General features: G+C 54.4%; 5 protein-coding genes across 5 annotated transcripts; all 5 read left to right on the top strand.

The window, feature by feature from the left end:
* Window positions 1-1,204: 1,204 nt before the first annotated feature.
* J4E86_007499 (uncharacterized protein) lies at window positions 1,205-3,814 on the top strand (the record flags this gene model as incomplete). The annotated part of the gene is made up of 1 exon (XM_051448018.1): window positions 1,205-3,814. The coding sequence occupies one exon, from the start codon at window positions 1,205-1,207 to the stop codon at window positions 3,812-3,814; it is 2,610 nt and encodes an 869-aa protein (XP_051300956.1).
* Window positions 3,815-5,300: 1,486 nt separating this feature from the next.
* J4E86_007498 (uncharacterized protein) lies at window positions 5,301-7,133 on the top strand (the record flags this gene model as incomplete). The annotated part of the gene is made up of 1 exon (XM_051448017.1): window positions 5,301-7,133. One exon carries the CDS (start codon window positions 5,301-5,303, stop codon window positions 7,131-7,133), a length of 1,833 nt encoding a protein of 610 aa, XP_051300955.1.
* A 1,051-nt stretch (window positions 7,134-8,184) lies between these two features.
* On the top strand, window positions 8,185-9,953 carry J4E86_007497 (uncharacterized protein; the record flags this gene model as incomplete). Its single annotated transcript, XM_051448016.1, has 3 exons — window positions 8,185-8,876; window positions 8,921-9,710; window positions 9,756-9,953. 3 exons carry the CDS (start codon window positions 8,185-8,187, stop codon window positions 9,951-9,953), a joined length of 1,680 nt encoding a protein of 559 aa, XP_051300954.1.
* Window positions 9,954-10,734: 781 nt separating this feature from the next.
* Window positions 10,735-13,854, top strand: J4E86_007496 (uncharacterized protein; the record flags this gene model as incomplete). Its single annotated transcript, XM_051448015.1, has 1 exon — window positions 10,735-13,854. One exon carries the CDS (start codon window positions 10,735-10,737, stop codon window positions 13,852-13,854), a length of 3,120 nt encoding a protein of 1,039 aa, XP_051300953.1.
* A 464-nt stretch (window positions 13,855-14,318) lies between these two features.
* On the top strand, window positions 14,319-16,269 carry RTC5 (Restriction of telomere capping protein 5; the record flags this gene model as incomplete). The annotated part of the gene is made up of 2 exons (XM_051448014.1): window positions 14,319-14,361; window positions 14,447-16,269. 2 exons carry the CDS (start codon window positions 14,319-14,321, stop codon window positions 16,267-16,269), a joined length of 1,866 nt encoding a protein of 621 aa, XP_051300952.1.
* Window positions 16,270-16,378: the final 109 nt, after the last annotated feature.

Genomic DNA, 16,378 nt, shown 5'->3' with positions numbered 1-16,378 from the left:
GTGACCAGTACGAGGCCCCTGAGTCGCCCGCGCATGTCGTGGCGTCTTCGCTTCCTGCACTACACCTTCTAGTCCGTGCTTCTAACTCTGAACCATGCCAACCTTGCGTGTTCCACAATCTGCCCTGCCTGCCACTCCAAAGTTTCTGTATTTGCGTGACATGTCGTCGCTGTCTCTCGTGCCTTTTGCCTATCCTCACTCTTTCCATTCCATCTCGGCCTGAAGCCATTCGCGAGCTCGAAGCTCTTGCGCCACCACCATTCTGTCGCATCCTAACTATTATACTTTCTTTTTACTACTTTCGACACCTCCGCGTAGCTTAGTCCCCGCATTTACCCTTTGTACATATTCCTTATACTTGGCTCAACGGCCTGTCACTCTATTCAACCGCCTTCGTTCATCGCGTGCTATCGATAGCCGTTCTTCCGACAACGCTCGTCTGACTTGGCTGCGAACCTCTTACTGTAAGTACATGGATTTTCTATGAAACCCCATTGGGATCAGCGCCACGGTGCTGCAACAGAGAACGTTACACCTTCCCTTCTTCCTCGCCTCTGCGTCCGCTCTCGTCGTATTTGGCATGTTATTGCTGGGCTGCATAGGCCCTTGGGCTATAGTGGCTCGGTTATACTCTGCATCACGGTGTACTCTCCGTCCGCAGAGCCCTTGCTGTCCTTGTTGAGTCCCTATTGAGCACCACCGATCATGCGAAGGACTCGTTCTGATCTGTGAGAGTAGGTTAGTCGATATCTGATACGGTGTATCAGTCACCTCCTGGTTCCTGGACCTCTGAAACCTCAGGCAACGGGCTGTCGCTCACGCAAGGAATCGCTGCTTTCCGCGTGTACCGACACGTATCAAATCACCGCGTCTGTTCCTGGAGTCTACCCTACTCTCACCTCTTTGCCTGTAATTTGGAGAAGGTACCTGGACCAGCATTCGGGAGCTCGAGTACCCCGGGGCCTGCGTGTCATACATGTCCGCATTGGCCATCAGCTGTCTTGCAACAAGTGCGTATGCGTCAACAGTCGCACAACAGTACCCACATTCAACACTCTTACAACCCACACGTTGCCTGGAGCAGACTCGACGACTCTACCAGTCACGCGCACCGAGGGTGTGAACCTCGCGTCGCACAACAACCTTTTACAGCCAGACTTGTGTCGAGTGGCACATTTACCGTCAACATTTCGACATCTAATTCATGAGTTACGATCCAAGACTGGGCGCCGCAGCATACGGTGCAACAGGCGCAAGCAGCGATGGAGACGCAAAGAAGGGCTCGGTACGGGCGGCGAGAGAGCGGATGCAGGCTGCGCAAAAGAGGACCCAACTCCCAGACACGTCGAAGATCATTGGTCTTCCCCGGCGACCAAACCAGCTCGTCATGCAGAATTCTCAGGAACGGATAGAACAGTCACAGCAAGCGGCGCCTTCGGGAAGCAGAGGTGACATTGATTCGGGATCGCCGTCACCACAATGGCCACTGCCAAACATTACTAGGGACAAAGCCGATCCGACACCTGTCTTACCACCTCGCTCTCCAGAAAGACTGAGACCACCGCCACAGTTTGCACGCCCTGTATCCGACGAGTTTCCTATACAGCAGCTCTCGCCCGATCTTCCCTCGCCGACCTCCCCAACATCAATATATCTACATCCGAATGCCGACACCTTCTCACCTAACTCATTTCGATCTTCGCGCCCAATCACTACATCGTCGATAGCCTCGGACTCCTCGATAGGCTCCATACCCGACTTTCCTGTACCCCAACCGCCTATGCCAAGTATCCAACAAGCGCGACGCTTTCCAAGTCTCGGTCCACCGCCCTCTTCGCGGAGAGGGCCTTCGTCGTACTACACGCAGATGTCGTATGTGTCACCCATCGTCGAGGAGTCGGAGAACAACTCCTCAAGGATACAGTCACAACGCGGGTCCTTTGCTTCTAGCAACGTATTCCCGACTAACAAGGATGATTTCTACCCCGATGACGACCTCTACTCGGACGACGGCGAAACCATAAACAGTCGCGATACCATCTCACCGACCCCGACCGACTCCGACGACCGAAGCGGCCTCGTACAGCAATCGCCCGCCCTTCTGCGGCAGGCGAGCTTGGGCAGGAGGACTAAGCCATCGCTGATGACTATCAAGTCAGTGGACAGCTTTGGAAACAAGAAGGGTGGACCTGAAGGGAAGAAGCCTGATGGCTCTAGGCTTGGCGCGGGGGCCATGGGCATCGGAGCCGCAACACTCGCAGCGAGGGATGGCAGTCCGTCGGGTATTTCAAGACATCCTCTCAGCAGGTCCGTCTCTATGGACTCCATAGACACGATAGAGGACTTCAAGAGCAAGGCCGGAAACGTTGGGACTGCATCACCACTCCAACAGGAATTGCGACACCCCGGAATGTCCGAGCGTGCTGGTATGCGACGGCCCGCGAGGCTCGACATGGACGCGGTCCGGGACGCTGAAGCGCGCGGCAGCTTGACGAGTCTGCCAGATCTCATTCGAAGAGCCACGCGCCTGGCAGCGAACCTTGATCGCGGACGCACAGCAAGTCGGCTTGGGTTGGACTTTTGGGAAACTGGTGCTCCCGACAGGAACCAAGTTCGTCAGTCTGGATTGTCTGAGATGCTCGCCGCTTTCCCACCACCAGGTCAAGAAACTCCCAACCGCTCTGGCCGGGGTACCCCGAACTTCCGCAACGGCAGCATGACGAAGTGGCCGTCAGGTGGTAACGGACGCAACGGTGCTACCGACTCTGGATTCAGCAACGAAAAGCAGAAGCCGCGTCGAAGGTGCTGTGGTATGCCCTTGTGGACATTCATCACGCTCCTCATAGTCTTGCTTTTCGTCATCGCTGCCGCGGTCGTCATCCCCGTGTTCCTAGTCGTCCTACCAAACCAGAACAAGGGCGCCAATACCTCTGCCGCTCAAGAGACTCAAGGAAGTAACAACGGGGGTAACAACAACATGAACAATCCCAACGCACCTGCTGCACCACTCCCCACGTCCGGGCCGGGTCAAGGGAACGACCAATGTAGCGGTATCATTACCTGCCAGAACGGCGGTGTCGCCATACTCAACGGCGACCGATCGTGCAACTGTGTATGCATCAACGGCTTCACAGGAAAGACATGTACGAACGACGATGCTACTGGTTGCACCACGACCAGCATCGAGGGCACTGCCAACAACGCCACGATGGGCTCTGGTATTCCTCGCCTGATCGAGGTGACCGCCCCCAAGTTCAACGTTCCTTTGGATGCCACCCGTGTCTTGTCATTGTTCTCTCAGCTCTCGCTCAGTTGCGCAGCCGAGAACGCCCTCATTACCTTCAATGGTCTTGCTTCTCGTTCAATACCTCAGCGTCTTCATTCGATGGACTCAAGGACCGCACTTCACCCGTCGCGTACGCTCCCAGTACTCCACCATCCTCATCCTGCGCAGGTCCCTGGTCATCTAGCCAAGCGCCAAACGGTCGGCCAGGTCGACGAAGCCGAGGCTCCTAACGAACAAGCCAAAGCCCAGACGGAGGAGCTCGTAACACAGCCCATCTCGAGCAACATCAATGCTCTCGACTTTGCCCGTGTGGCGGTGCTCCTTGCGCTTCAGGAAAGCAAAGACCTAGACGTGGCCGCGAGCGCACAGGAGTCCATACAATCCCTGCTCACAGACGACCGCAACGGGAACTCCAATAGCGGCAGCATTGACGTCGGCCCCTTTGAACTAGATCTCGTCAACTTCACAATCGAGTTCCAGAACGGCACCACGATACGCGGACCACAGAGTACCTCATCCCGAGCTTGAGCATCTACACTTAGACCCAAGATTTTGCTTTTCACCTGCATAGCGATACCCTTTTTTGTCTTTTCGCCATCACATCATACATCTCTCTTTTCCATTACATTTCCATCTTGTCGCGATCCAATGTACGATATCGAAAGGGTGGGCGTGTGCCCTTGGACGGCACAGCGCAGGGCGTATCTCTTTTTCCTTGGTTTACTACTCCTTCATACAGTGTGTTCTCTTTATATACCCGTCCTGTGGACGCTTTGTCATGACCGATGGACTGGATCTAATGTATTTTTTGTTACGGTTGGTGGGAAATACCCTGAGGCGGAGTTTGATGTCAACGGCAGTCGCGATTCAGTACTAGAAGAAGAGGATAGTGGGTAGCATAGCGCAGAGACTATAGAAGTCAGGCTGATGTAGTGGAAATGATATAGTTCGTCAAAAAATGGCTTCGTCGTTCTATGTGTGCAGTTGGCGTTGTTTGGGTTCCTGATGAGCACAGGTATGGACCACGCATCTGAACAACATACTAACGGTAACCCAGGCCACTATGTCTATCTGCTATCCGTACGCACGTCCTAGACACGCTTCTGGTGTTCTTCTCGCTATCTCGCGTCGCTGATGTTCCCGCGTCCCCACGGTTCCTTCCATCCACCCTTCGCAACTTCCCCTTTCACTCCAACACAAACCTCCCAACCACCAAACACCATGACGTCTGCCACAACACAACTCAATGAAACAAACATTCCGCCACCCCGCTTATGGTCCCTCACCTCCACGACCTCCAAAAAAAGGGTCCAAAACAGCACTCGTCGCTGACCTAATCGCACTAAAGCCTCGCTGCCTGGAGTGCATAAAAGCTCACTCCCCCCGCCGTCGCTGCGACTCCTTGTCTACGCACTGACGACTGACGGTACATTCGATCTCGACGACTTCTTGATCACACCTGTTTCTTGCCACTCCCACCAGCCTGCTTGCGCTTAGCTCGCAGTGCGACACCTCCGTTCACACTGACACCTCTACCCACGATACTTCAGTCTTTCTGATAGTGCGCGACAACAACCGCCAACATCATGTGGGGTGACGCCTTACTGTACTTGGTGGGTATCGCCGTCTGGTTTCGTCCGCAACGACAGTTACCTGCGTCCGATGTCGAGATGGTCGTTAAGACTTATCTCGTGCTTGAACAACCTCTACCTACCATCACTGTGACCTTCACTGAAACCGTCGGAGGTAAGTTTCGACTACTCGGTGCTCACTTTGATATATACGATGACTGACCTCCCCTCTAGTCGTTGCTACCGCCATCACCCACGACATTCCTGCCATTCCGTCCACCTCCTCCACCCCTGTTCCCGAGTCCGACCGCTCTACTATAGACGGCTACGCCTACCCCTCCCCTGACTACACTCGGGCTGAATCTCGCACCCGAGCTCTTTCCGATGAGCTTCATCAAGATCGCCTGGCTGCGACACACGTAATGTGGACGCCTCAGTATTCCATGTTCGATGTCATCGCAATCTTCGCCGCAGTCTTTTCCGCCGCGGTCATGGCCTCATGGATCGCTATCATCGTCAAAGGCAAGGATCACGTCATGCTATGCCTGGGTCAGATCCCTGAATACATCGACGCTTCCTTTCGACACACTGGCTGCCGCATCGGATATGCTTGTCTGATCCTGGCTTGGGTAGGCTTGATCACCGACTACTGCATCGGATGGTCAGAAGGATACGTAGTATGGCCGAAGATAATCAAAGTCCTTTTCTCGTATCCACTCCTCCTCATCGCCCACTTCCAACTGCCGCCCATCGGCCACATTCTCTTCCTATGTGGACGGTTTGCAAAGACGGTTGCAACCGCCCCAAGACAATGGATTGCTAGACAAGCGAGACGTTGGTACGAAGCCCGGACAAGCACGCGTCGCATCGACAGAGTATTCGATCGACCTATCACCAGGATTACCATCGGAGAGTGCCTTTTCCCAGACCTTGCCGCCGCCAGACCGAGACAACCGGACACCAAGTTCTCTGTGATAATCAAGGCCGCTTTGAGCGACATCTTCTTTCTCAGCTGGAATCTCATCGCTCTTGTGATCAAGCTCCGTATCCGATCGTGGATGCAGATTTGGTCACACTCTCGCGATGTCACCTTGGTCACGATGGAAGAGCTTTTCGGCGGGAGCGACGATGCGTTCTCTTGGGACGTCTGGCTAGGATGCTACCAGACCGGCCTGAAGGGCCTTCGGGAAATGCTCTCCGTATCCAATGGGCTGATCAAGACGGCTCTCGGTGGGATTTGGGTAGGCCTCAAGCTGGTGAAAGCCGTTTCCAATCGTGCCCTGATCCGTCTCTTGGAGAGGAAAGTACCTGGCAATTTGACTCCCCGCGAGATCAAGTCTTACGAAGACAACGTCCACAATGCTTACTGCGAGGCGTCCACATACAACCACAGCCAGGTCGCCCTCCTTTTGCTGCGACAGTGGAAATCTCTCGAAGACGTAGCTCGTTTGGAAGCTCAAATCAAATACATGGAGCAACACTACGACTCTATTAACAGCCGCGAGATCGGCGAGAAGTGTGTTGGCTACCGTGCAACAATCATCGAGCTCGTTCATGACAACAATTACTTCCGTCTTCTGCTCTGCGCCATCTTGAACGCTCTATACAACGAACTCCATGGTCGAAGGCCCAACGATCTCAACGCCAAACATCCTTACCAGCCCAGCCAGCTTGAGTTCCGCGTTAAACCTGACCCGCGCACTGGCTTCTACATGGGTTATAGGGAACACTCGATTCGGGCCGTCAACAAATGGGATCTCGGCCATGAATACCTAAGGCAAGTCGAAAACTTCGCCATGAAGTACGAGAAGGAACCCATGCGCATGTCGATGATTCTTGCCTGGAAAGCCAACGGCCCTGGTAACGTTCCCGACAACTTCGATCCGTTTGTCAAGGATCACTGGGTCTTCTCTGGCGCCATACCTGGTCTCAACATTCCCGTTTACAGGTCTGAGCACAACCCGTTCAACATCCACGAGAAGCGCTTCCCGGTCTACGTCAATCCTGAGGGTCTTTTTGGACCCCAGATCGAGGACTTTGCCGCCAAGGGTCAACTTGCGCAGTGGGGCGATCCTAAGGCCATGAAGCCCAAGGTTGCTCCTTTCGACAAGGCCGAGCTCCGCAAGTTTACCGCAAAGATGGACTTTGGTGCTGCTCCGCTTCGCAAGCACAAGATGGCTTCGTTGCCCAAGATGCCCGCCTACTCGAGTGATCCGTGCCCGACTGGTGAGCCTAGGACAACCGACTTCCCGCTCTACAGGAAGGACTTTGCCTAAACACGGACAGAGCTCTGACCAAAGATACCAACGAACATGAGAAAAACGACGTCAACGCCACAAATCCTCATCGCACACCAACGCCACTCGAACACCCCGGACAACACCTACTGAAACCCCCCTCCACCTCCCCTCACCGATCCACTTCAATACCACCACCGCCTCTCCTCCCTCTACACAAGACTCAACACTGACAAGGTAGCGGCCCTGTGCCACCTATAGGGTGAGTAGCGCATTCGTGTGCCTCACCGGGTGCCCCACCGCGCCGCTACTAACAAACCCTTCCCGCCCTCTATGGAGTCAAGACATTGAAGCTCAAGCACACGCTATGTGTTGTTTGGATTGCCCGACTGTCTTGTTACACCAGCTCCTCACCTTTATCCTATGCAGCAGGTATAGCCCTTTACGGTGCCTGAGTGACTGAACCGGGGTTTACCCCGGGAAGGTCCCGTTCTGAAGGATGGTGGGGTGGGTAGGGTTTGTTTGTGTTGACATGCATGTGCTGGACGGATGGATAAGCGACTGATGGTTGTGATGTGGATGCTGAGATGGTATGGACGCGGGTTAAGTGGGTGTAGAAGGGGTGATTGAGTAGTGTAGTGTGAGATGAGGATGTTGTGGTGGTGATCTTGTGGATCTTGGTCGCGATGGTATCTTCAGGATGTTTTCTTTTGTACGATACCCCTTGCTACTGTTGCTTTTGGGCGCCTTTCAGGGCCGGCGTTCAGCGGGTGTTTTGGAGTCTGGCTAGGAAGATACCCATGTGTTTGGTTCTAGTTGTCGTAGTCAAGTTCGCTTCACAACTGGATAATAAACGAATTCCTAATACAAGTACCATTGTGACCACTGACGACCCGCTGTTCGTGTGTACATGTGAATGAAGTTGTGGTGATGACGGCACAGGGCAAGTGCAGCCGCGACTCAGGCTGCCCCTCCATGCCCCACCCAAAGCAGCTCTCAGTACTCAATTACCTGTTCCTGAGCTGCCAGGCAAGACTACAACAGCCACACCTCCCCGCTAGCCCGCCGACACACCCTACACCCCTCCAACATGCCTCAGGAAGCCTCCAAGATCTCCGACCCCGACGCGACGTCGCAGGCAGCGGCCGAAGCTGTCGCCGAATCGAGCAAGCAGGCAGAAGCCGAATCCGCAGACGAGAGCGGCGACGACGCGACCGAGACGGTGGAAGGCGCAGAGGGCGCGTCGGAAAAGAAGAAGAAGAGCAGGAAGCGCAAGATCAAGGATGCCATCAGCGGCAAAGGCAAGGCTGGCGAGACCACCGACCTGAATGCGCCCGCAGGAAACGTCCTACCGAAGGAAGCGATGAACATGCTGCTCGCGAACAACCCCGGCCTGGCGAATGAACTGCAGGGCAAGGCGAACAACAAGGAAGAACTCGCGCAATTGATCAAGAAGCTCAACATCAACGAGATGCTGACGGGTCTGGCGCCGCAGGGCAGCCAAAAGGACATGGCCAGCCACGCTTTCTGGAAGACACAGCCCGTACCCAGCTTCGAGGAGATGGCGAACAAGGAGAAGATCAAGGACGGCCCAATCAAGGAGATCAAGATTGACGAGGTGGACAAGAATCCCAGCCCAATGTACCCTGGCTTTGAGTGGGTGACAATGGACCTGGAGGACGAGAAGCAGCTGGAGGAGGTATACGAGCTGCTCACAAACCACTACGTTGAAGACAAGGATGCGACCTTCCGCTTCAAGTACTCGCCGTCATTCTTGAACTGGTAAGTCATTGGAGAGGGATTGGAGGCTTAGCTAACACAAGCAGGGCCCTGAAAGCGCCAGGCTGGAAGAAGGAATGGCATGTTGGTGTCCGCGCAACCGCCTCAGGCAAGCTCGTCGCATTTATCTCAGGCATCCCGATACAAATGCGCGTTCGCGACAAGGTCCTCAACTGCTCCGAAGTCAACTTCCTCTGCGTCCACAAGAAGCTCCGCTCCAAGCGATTAGCGCCCGTCCTCATCAAGGAGATTACTCGCCGCTGCTACGTTGAAGGCACATTCCAGGCCGTATACACCGTCGGCTCCCTACTTCCCACCCCCGTCTCAACAGCCCGCTACTTCCACCGCGCCATCGACTGGGAGAAGCTATACGATGTCGGCTTCTCTCCTCTTCCCCACGGTAGCACCAAGCAACGCCAGATCATACGGTACAAACTCCCAGACACCACCTCTACGCCCGGACTTCGCGAGATGGAGGCCAAGGACGTTGACGCCGCTGTTGATCTCCTGAGGCGATACCTGGAGCGCATGGACATGGCACAAGTCTTCAACAAGACCGAATTCGAGCACTGGATGGCGCCGAAGGAGAAGCCTAAGGAGCAAGTTGTGTGGAGCTACGTTGTTGAGGACCCCAACACCCACAAGATCACCGACTACTTCTCCTTCTACAACCTTGAGAGCACTGTCATCGGCAACAAGAAGCACAACACCATCAAGGCGGCATACCTCTTCTACTACGGTACAGAAGTAGCATTCGATAAGGAAGACAAGGACAAGACAAAGCTCAAGCAGCGACTAAACTTGCTGATGAAGGACGCGTTGATTTTGTCAAAGAAGGTGAGCACCCTACCCTCCGATACATATCTTTGCTAACATAACCAGGCCGACTTTGACGTCTTCAACGCGCTTACCCTTCTCGATAACCCGCTGTTCCTGGAGGAGCAACGCTTCGGCGCTGGTGACGGCTCCCTGCATTACTACCTCTACAACTACCGCGCTGCGCCGATACCGGGTGGCATTGATTCGCGGAACCAGTCGAGCAAGGACCACATGGGCGGTATCGGGTTGGTCATGTTGTAGGCGTCTGAGCGTGCATCTGCAGCGGTGTTTGAATAGGTTTGCTGCTCGTGTTGGGAAGGAGCTAGGGTCATTGGCATGGCCGTCGGCTCATACCCTTGACATGAATGAGACAGCGATCTGGAAAGATCCAGATGTATCGACACTTACCTACCCATGCTTTTAGCATAATTGTTGATTCTGGTATTCATGCCCATGTGACTGCGCGGTCGTAGCGTGTTTCCGCAAACATGTAGATGCTCCCAGGAATGTGGTTAGGCACCGACGTCACATGCTCAGCCCCAACTCCGCGGCTGAGACCCGCGGCGCCTGTGTAACAACATCGAGTTCCCATTGGGCAGGCGCGGCTGACCACCTATCCCCCAGGCAAGTAAAGGTGACTGCGTCTATCCGTAGTTAGCCTTGTTTCCGTTTCCGTCGCTGCCTTTCGCTCTTACTGACCTTCTCTCCACACCCCATCGCAACATCAGAAGTGCCAGCGTATTCTTCCGTCACTGCGCCGCTCGCTACACGGCAGCTTGCACATGAGCAGCGTTTGCGGTTTGCGGCACGTGCTGGGGTGAGCGTGGAATCAGCCTCGCATTCCGCATATTTGTGCGAGCATTGTTTTACCCAATCGTTATCCACACTCAACTTGCTTGCAGCATACAGTATCTCGTTTCGAACGTATCTGACGACGGGAAGTCCGTGACGACCTCCCGGCCTAGTTTCCAGCCCGCTGCTGTCACCCAAAGATCTACGGAATACCTTCAGGCTCTCTGCTTATTAGTGAGAGTTTAATACGATGGCGGAAAGAGACCCGATCGACGCAGACAGGGACGAATCCGATGACGGGTCCGCCATGCATACAACGAGCCCTGTCAAGCCTATGGAAGAGGCAGGCAAGGACGATACAAGGATCGCAGACTACCAGCCCGAGACGCCGTCGAACTATGTTACCCTGGACACCTTCGCGGAACTCACAAATCACCTCCGGACACGCAGATGCCGCGTATGCGACGAACTGTTCTTTTCCTCGGAACTGGATATTCGGAACCTGTTTCAAGACTGGGCGGACGGTACAGTTGATGAGTTATCCTGCAATCTCAGATGCAGTAACTGCAACACGCGCTCATGCATCGCATGCGAGCCAGTCGCCTTCAAAAAGTCATCGAAGGTCGGGTTTGCCTCACAGAACGTGTCATGGTGTTGTGTGGGCGGGCGGTTATTCCTGATATGGGCACTCCTCTGTGGATTCGATCGGCGCATCTGGGAGTCCAGAAATCTCGGGAACATGTCCAAGCAAGTCAAGCCGGAGTTGAAATCAAAGGCCATGAAGATCCAGAAGTCTACCCGCGGCGGAGGGTTAAATACAGGTCCCTTGGGCGGTCACAGATTTTCGAGAGAATCCATGCCTAGTGGTAAGGGCTACGGCGGGCATACCTCGGGCTCCAGTGGACATGATCACGATATGTACGACGACGACACTTCTGAAGACGATGGCAAAGCCGGATATGATATCAACGGTTTGCCTTTCAATGTTGAAGCACTGGAAGACATGTATGGGAAAGCACCAACCCCGAACGGCTTTGAACACATTATGAACTCGATGAAGCCCAACCCCACCAAACCCAAACCCAAACCCAAACCGAAACATGTGGTGGACAGAAAAGACGACTTCATGTCAAAGGCGCGGATTGCACAGAAAAAAGAAGACTACTTCAGCATCACAGTCCTGGATTTCTTGACCGATCTGCTTCCTTCTCTCGAGCGGGAGACCTGCTTCGATTTGGATCCTCCCGGTGCGATCTTGGAAATGCTCAACAACAGCAAGATCCTCCCATACTGCGCAGAGCTCCTACGCAACGACTCGTTGGCCGACGTAACCAACCGCAAATTCCTCTATCAGGCGCTGTTCTCCTTCCTGACTAGGGTTGGTTCGCATTCCAGTACGAATGCAGCGGTCTTTGGCCCTCGATATGCGCGACCTGAGACAATAGACTTGCTCACACTCTCTTTCAATGACGGGGTACCCGACGCAAAGGAGAGGGTGACCACTCTAGCCGAATGTCTACGAAACCTCACTACTCAGAGCTCAATGATGCTACGGAGCGCCAATACGAACTTCAAAGATTTTGACGGTGACGAGGACCTGACGATGCTTCAGGTATGCGACCGCATTTCTATCTTTACCGATTTCATTCAAACGCATATGATCACAGCGACCGATAGCGTAGGCGGCAAGGCGACCGTCGTGGTACCTGATGGCCTCGGTTTGAGGGATGTAGACTCCACGCTGATGTCAGAAACTCATTACTATTGGAACACAGCGAAGGGCTTCATGGACTCTCAGCCGGGAAGGTTCAAGCGGTTGATCACAGAGATTACGACGCTGCAAACGGGCCTGCCACCGGGCATCTTCGTACGCTATTGCGAGGATAGGCCCGATATCCTCAAGTGCGTCATTGTCGGACCTGCTGATACACCGTATGAAAATGGCCTCTTCGAGTTCGACATCTTCTGCGGCCAGATGTTTCCGAACCTCCCTCCGCAGGTCAACTTTAAGGGAACAGCGGGCGGTCGTCTAAACATCAACCCAAATCTTTACGCAGATGGTAAAGTTTGCTTGTCTTTACTTGGTACATGGTCTGGAGAGCCATGGAATCCTGGGGAGTCGACATTGCTACAAGTATTGATCTCCATACAGGCAATGATACTGTGCGAGGAGCCATGGTACAACGAACCAGGAAGGGAAGCGGGCTATACTCGCAGCCCCAACGGGCCTTCATCGATGTACAACAGAAAGATTCGTGACCATACCGTACGCACTGCCATTCTAGCTTGGCTCGATGAACCGCCACCACTTTGGAAAGACGTTGTCGATTTTCACTTCAAACAGCAAGGCAATACCATTCTCCGTACAGTGGAAGAGTGGGTCAAAGAGAGGGTGCCTGAAACTAACAAATCGGCTTTTGAGCGAACAATCGAAGAGGAAATGTACGCCTATGACGAGGCTTTTGCGGAAACCATGGCTGCTCGTTACCGGGTTCCAGAAGCAAGCGATTTGGGCGCCATGCTACCACATCTACAGACCGCATTGAGGAAGTACGGCGCTACATTCATAGTCGAATACGTCGCTCCTCCTACCCCGAAAGCCCCAAAACGCAGAATGGTACCGGCAAGTCATTTCGGGCCTGGGCTTTCGCCTTACCCACCTGGACCGGGGGGTCCCACAACGAGCTCATCGGAAGCACCGACGGGGTCTTCTATGGCAAGTTCGTCAGAAGCACCAACGTGGGCTTCAGTGGCAAAATCCTCGCCAGCCCAGACAGACACTCAATCCATGTTCAAACATTTGGATGATTTCAGTAAATTCATGGACAACGCAAGTCCGGAGGTTGCTGCAAGCTTCTTCCGCGGTCGTGGCCAGCATCGTGGAGGATTCGGTAGGGGTCATACAGCTGCCGATACGAACGGACCTGCCGTGGAAGACTCCGCTGAAGCGCCTCGCTATGAACTTAGGTCTTCCACACGTGGTCGCGGCAGCAGCGATGAACCTAGTACTCGTGGTGGACAGAGCAGTTCCAGTACCAGTCATCCGCCTTACAACAGCAACACCATGAACTTTATACGCGGAAGAGGTGGAGCTTCTCACAGCGCCCACGGCTTCGGTCGTGGGGGCTTTGGCCGCGGGGGTCGTGGCAGTGGCTTAGATGGTTCCGCTCCTGTGTTTCCTCCTCCACCTCCCGCCGGCCCTCTTCCGCCCGTTGGGTTCTACAATGTCGGCCGCGGTCGAGGTGGACCTCCTCCGAGTGATAATTTCACTATGGGAGATGCGCCGACATGGGTTCGTGGGGGTGGACGCGGTCGTGGCAGAGGAAACGGTCGGGGTGATCGGGGTGGACGCGGACGGGGTAGGGGATGAACAGGTGCTCTGTAGACCTCATCAGTATCAGAATGGAAGTCAGCAGAACCTTGACGCAATGTAGGCGTTTAGATTGTTTGCTTCCATCGTCTTCTACAGGTGGATGTTTTTTCTTTCTCTTGACTGGTGTGATGGTTTGAGCGAAAGATCTTTGCTCGACGCGTTGCTCCATCGCGTAGCATAATGCATGGAAAGAGGCAGTATATTAGCAACGATGTTCTGTAGCAGTAATCAACAATATTGTGAAAGGTTCGGTCTGAAAATGCGAACGCGACGTAACAGTACGCGGTAGATGCACCTCGATGTGAAAGAGAGTCGACAATGTACGCGTCGAAACCCAGAATCTCGGTGTTATCGGAGATAACCCACATTCCGTCATCGTTTACAACAGCATCGCGACGCGACGACCAAGGAACTTCCCCGCTCATGCCACCTCGCGCCGAAACCGCCTAGCTACCGCGATCATGGGCCAAGGAGCATCGCACGATACCCCGCAACTGACGCTGGGTAAGTACACGCAGTCCACTACTTCCCGTTCTACACCCGCCGCTACCCAGTCGCCGCCTTAACACCCCATCTAACGAAACCCCAGAGCAACTCTCCCAAACCATCGCCCAACGCTTCGCGTCAAAAAGCTTCTCCCCCCTCGAACTCTACTGCTTCAACTCCGTCTTCCGCTCCCTCGCCGACACCGAATCCGGCGTACAATACTGGAGCGAAAGCACGCTATGTCGTTTCCTCGAACTGCCCGATGCGCTGGGCGTGGGCTCTGTTGTCTTTCAGATGGCTAGCTACCTTGGCGCATTCCCGCTTCCGAGTCAGGCCCCGACTATACTTACACAAGAGGCGTTGCTGAAGGTTGTCACGATATTGACGGAGAGGTATGGCGCTGTGCTTAAGAAGAGGGGGAAGGAGATTTGGTTGAGGGAGATTTATAGGAGTTTGGCGATTTATGATAAGGGGATTCGGTCGAGTTTGGAGGATAAGGAGAAGGAGGAGGTGGATGAAGCTAAGAAGGTGGAGGGCGGGAGCAGTAATATGGGGTGGGCGATTGATGCGCCGGATGAGGGGGAAGAGGAAGAGGACGAGGATGACGATGAGTTGGTGCTTGCCGCGTTGGACTCTATGGATGCGATCGACGCGTTTAAGCATGGGGAACAGACGAACGTTCATCATTCGATCATACCGACGGACAACTTCCTCAAGTTGGTGGAGCTGCTGTTGCTCATTGCGTCAATCGATGCGCAGCAAAGTCTCTCGTCACTGGCACCAGATCTCTCAGACAAGAGGGTCGAGGAATTACGGCAGGCGGCACACGTAATATTGTCGTCTTTCAACGTTGAGAATCACCCGGGTGTCACGTATCGCACATTCAACACTGTCGTCTCAACAACGATGCCATACTTGTTCAACGGCCTCAACCCACTATTCGAGCACTTCCTCTTCGCGAAGGACTTTGACCTCTCCAAGAAGAAGGCAGGTCCTGGCTCACCCACCCAAGAGAGCAAACCCGTGATACCTCCACCAAAGGCAGAACTGGAGCCGGTTCTACGGGAACCTGGGGAGATCTTGAACTTGACTACACTCAGCCAACTCTCATTCTTCATCAAGGGCAGCAATCTGTTCCGCAGACTACGTCCACTATACAGCGGCAATACCCACGGCTTCAGCATGGGCTCTTTCGAAAAGCAAGTCTTCAACTGGCGCGCGCCTACTATCCTCCTCGTAAAAGGTCGTCTCCTCCCTGCAACACCCTCCAGCACACGCGAACGCGCATTACAAGACATGCTCCCACCCAAGCGCCACCCCTCCAGCATAACTTCCAGCGCGCCCAACCAAACCCTCATCTACGGCGCCTACATCTCCTCGCAGTGGAAACACACAGGCAAAACCTGTTTCGGCGACTCCTCCACCCAGCTCTTCCAACTCTCCCCCACCCACGACATCTTCCCCGCCTCCACCTTCAGCAAAGACTACACCTACTTCTCCAAATCACCCACCCACCCCGCCGGCGTCGGCCTCGGCACACCTATCCCCACGCAAACCGCCTCCTCAACACAATTCTCCCACTCGCCCTTCCGCCCCGGCCCCGTCTCTCTGCACCTCGACGACGCGCTCGAATTCGCGGTCTTCACGCATTTGTCTGAGGGCGGGGGCTCGTTCCTTCCGAGCAAGTTGCCTGGCAGGAAGAAGAGGGATTGGCAGGATCGCTTTGAGATTGAGTGTCTGGAGGTGTGGGGGTGTGGTGGGGATGAGGTTGCGGAACAGCAGAGGAGGGAGTGGGCGTGGCAGGAGAGGGAGGCGGAGGCTAGGCGGAGGGTTAATCTTGGGACGGGGGATGCGGAGATGGATAGGGAGTTGTTGAAGATGGCGGGGATTATTTCGGGGGATAGGAGTGGGGGGAGTATGGGGTGAGGTGTGTTACGACGTAATGATATACACGAGTATTATGGCTGTGAGGTTATCCTGCAAGTGCAGTCGAGTTCCAATTGTTGCAGTAGCTGAGTGTCCTATCCCATTCTCA

The sequence above is a fragment of the Alternaria arbusti genome, assembly GCF_024043155.1.
Source record: "Alternaria arbusti strain BMP 1465 chromosome Unknown scaffold_10, whole genome shotgun sequence".
In the NCBI taxonomy this organism is placed as follows: Eukaryota; Fungi; Ascomycota; class Dothideomycetes; order Pleosporales; family Pleosporaceae; genus Alternaria; species Alternaria arbusti.
The sequence above is the reverse complement of the archived record's forward strand: the minus strand, read 5'-3'. Positions and strand labels throughout refer to the sequence as shown.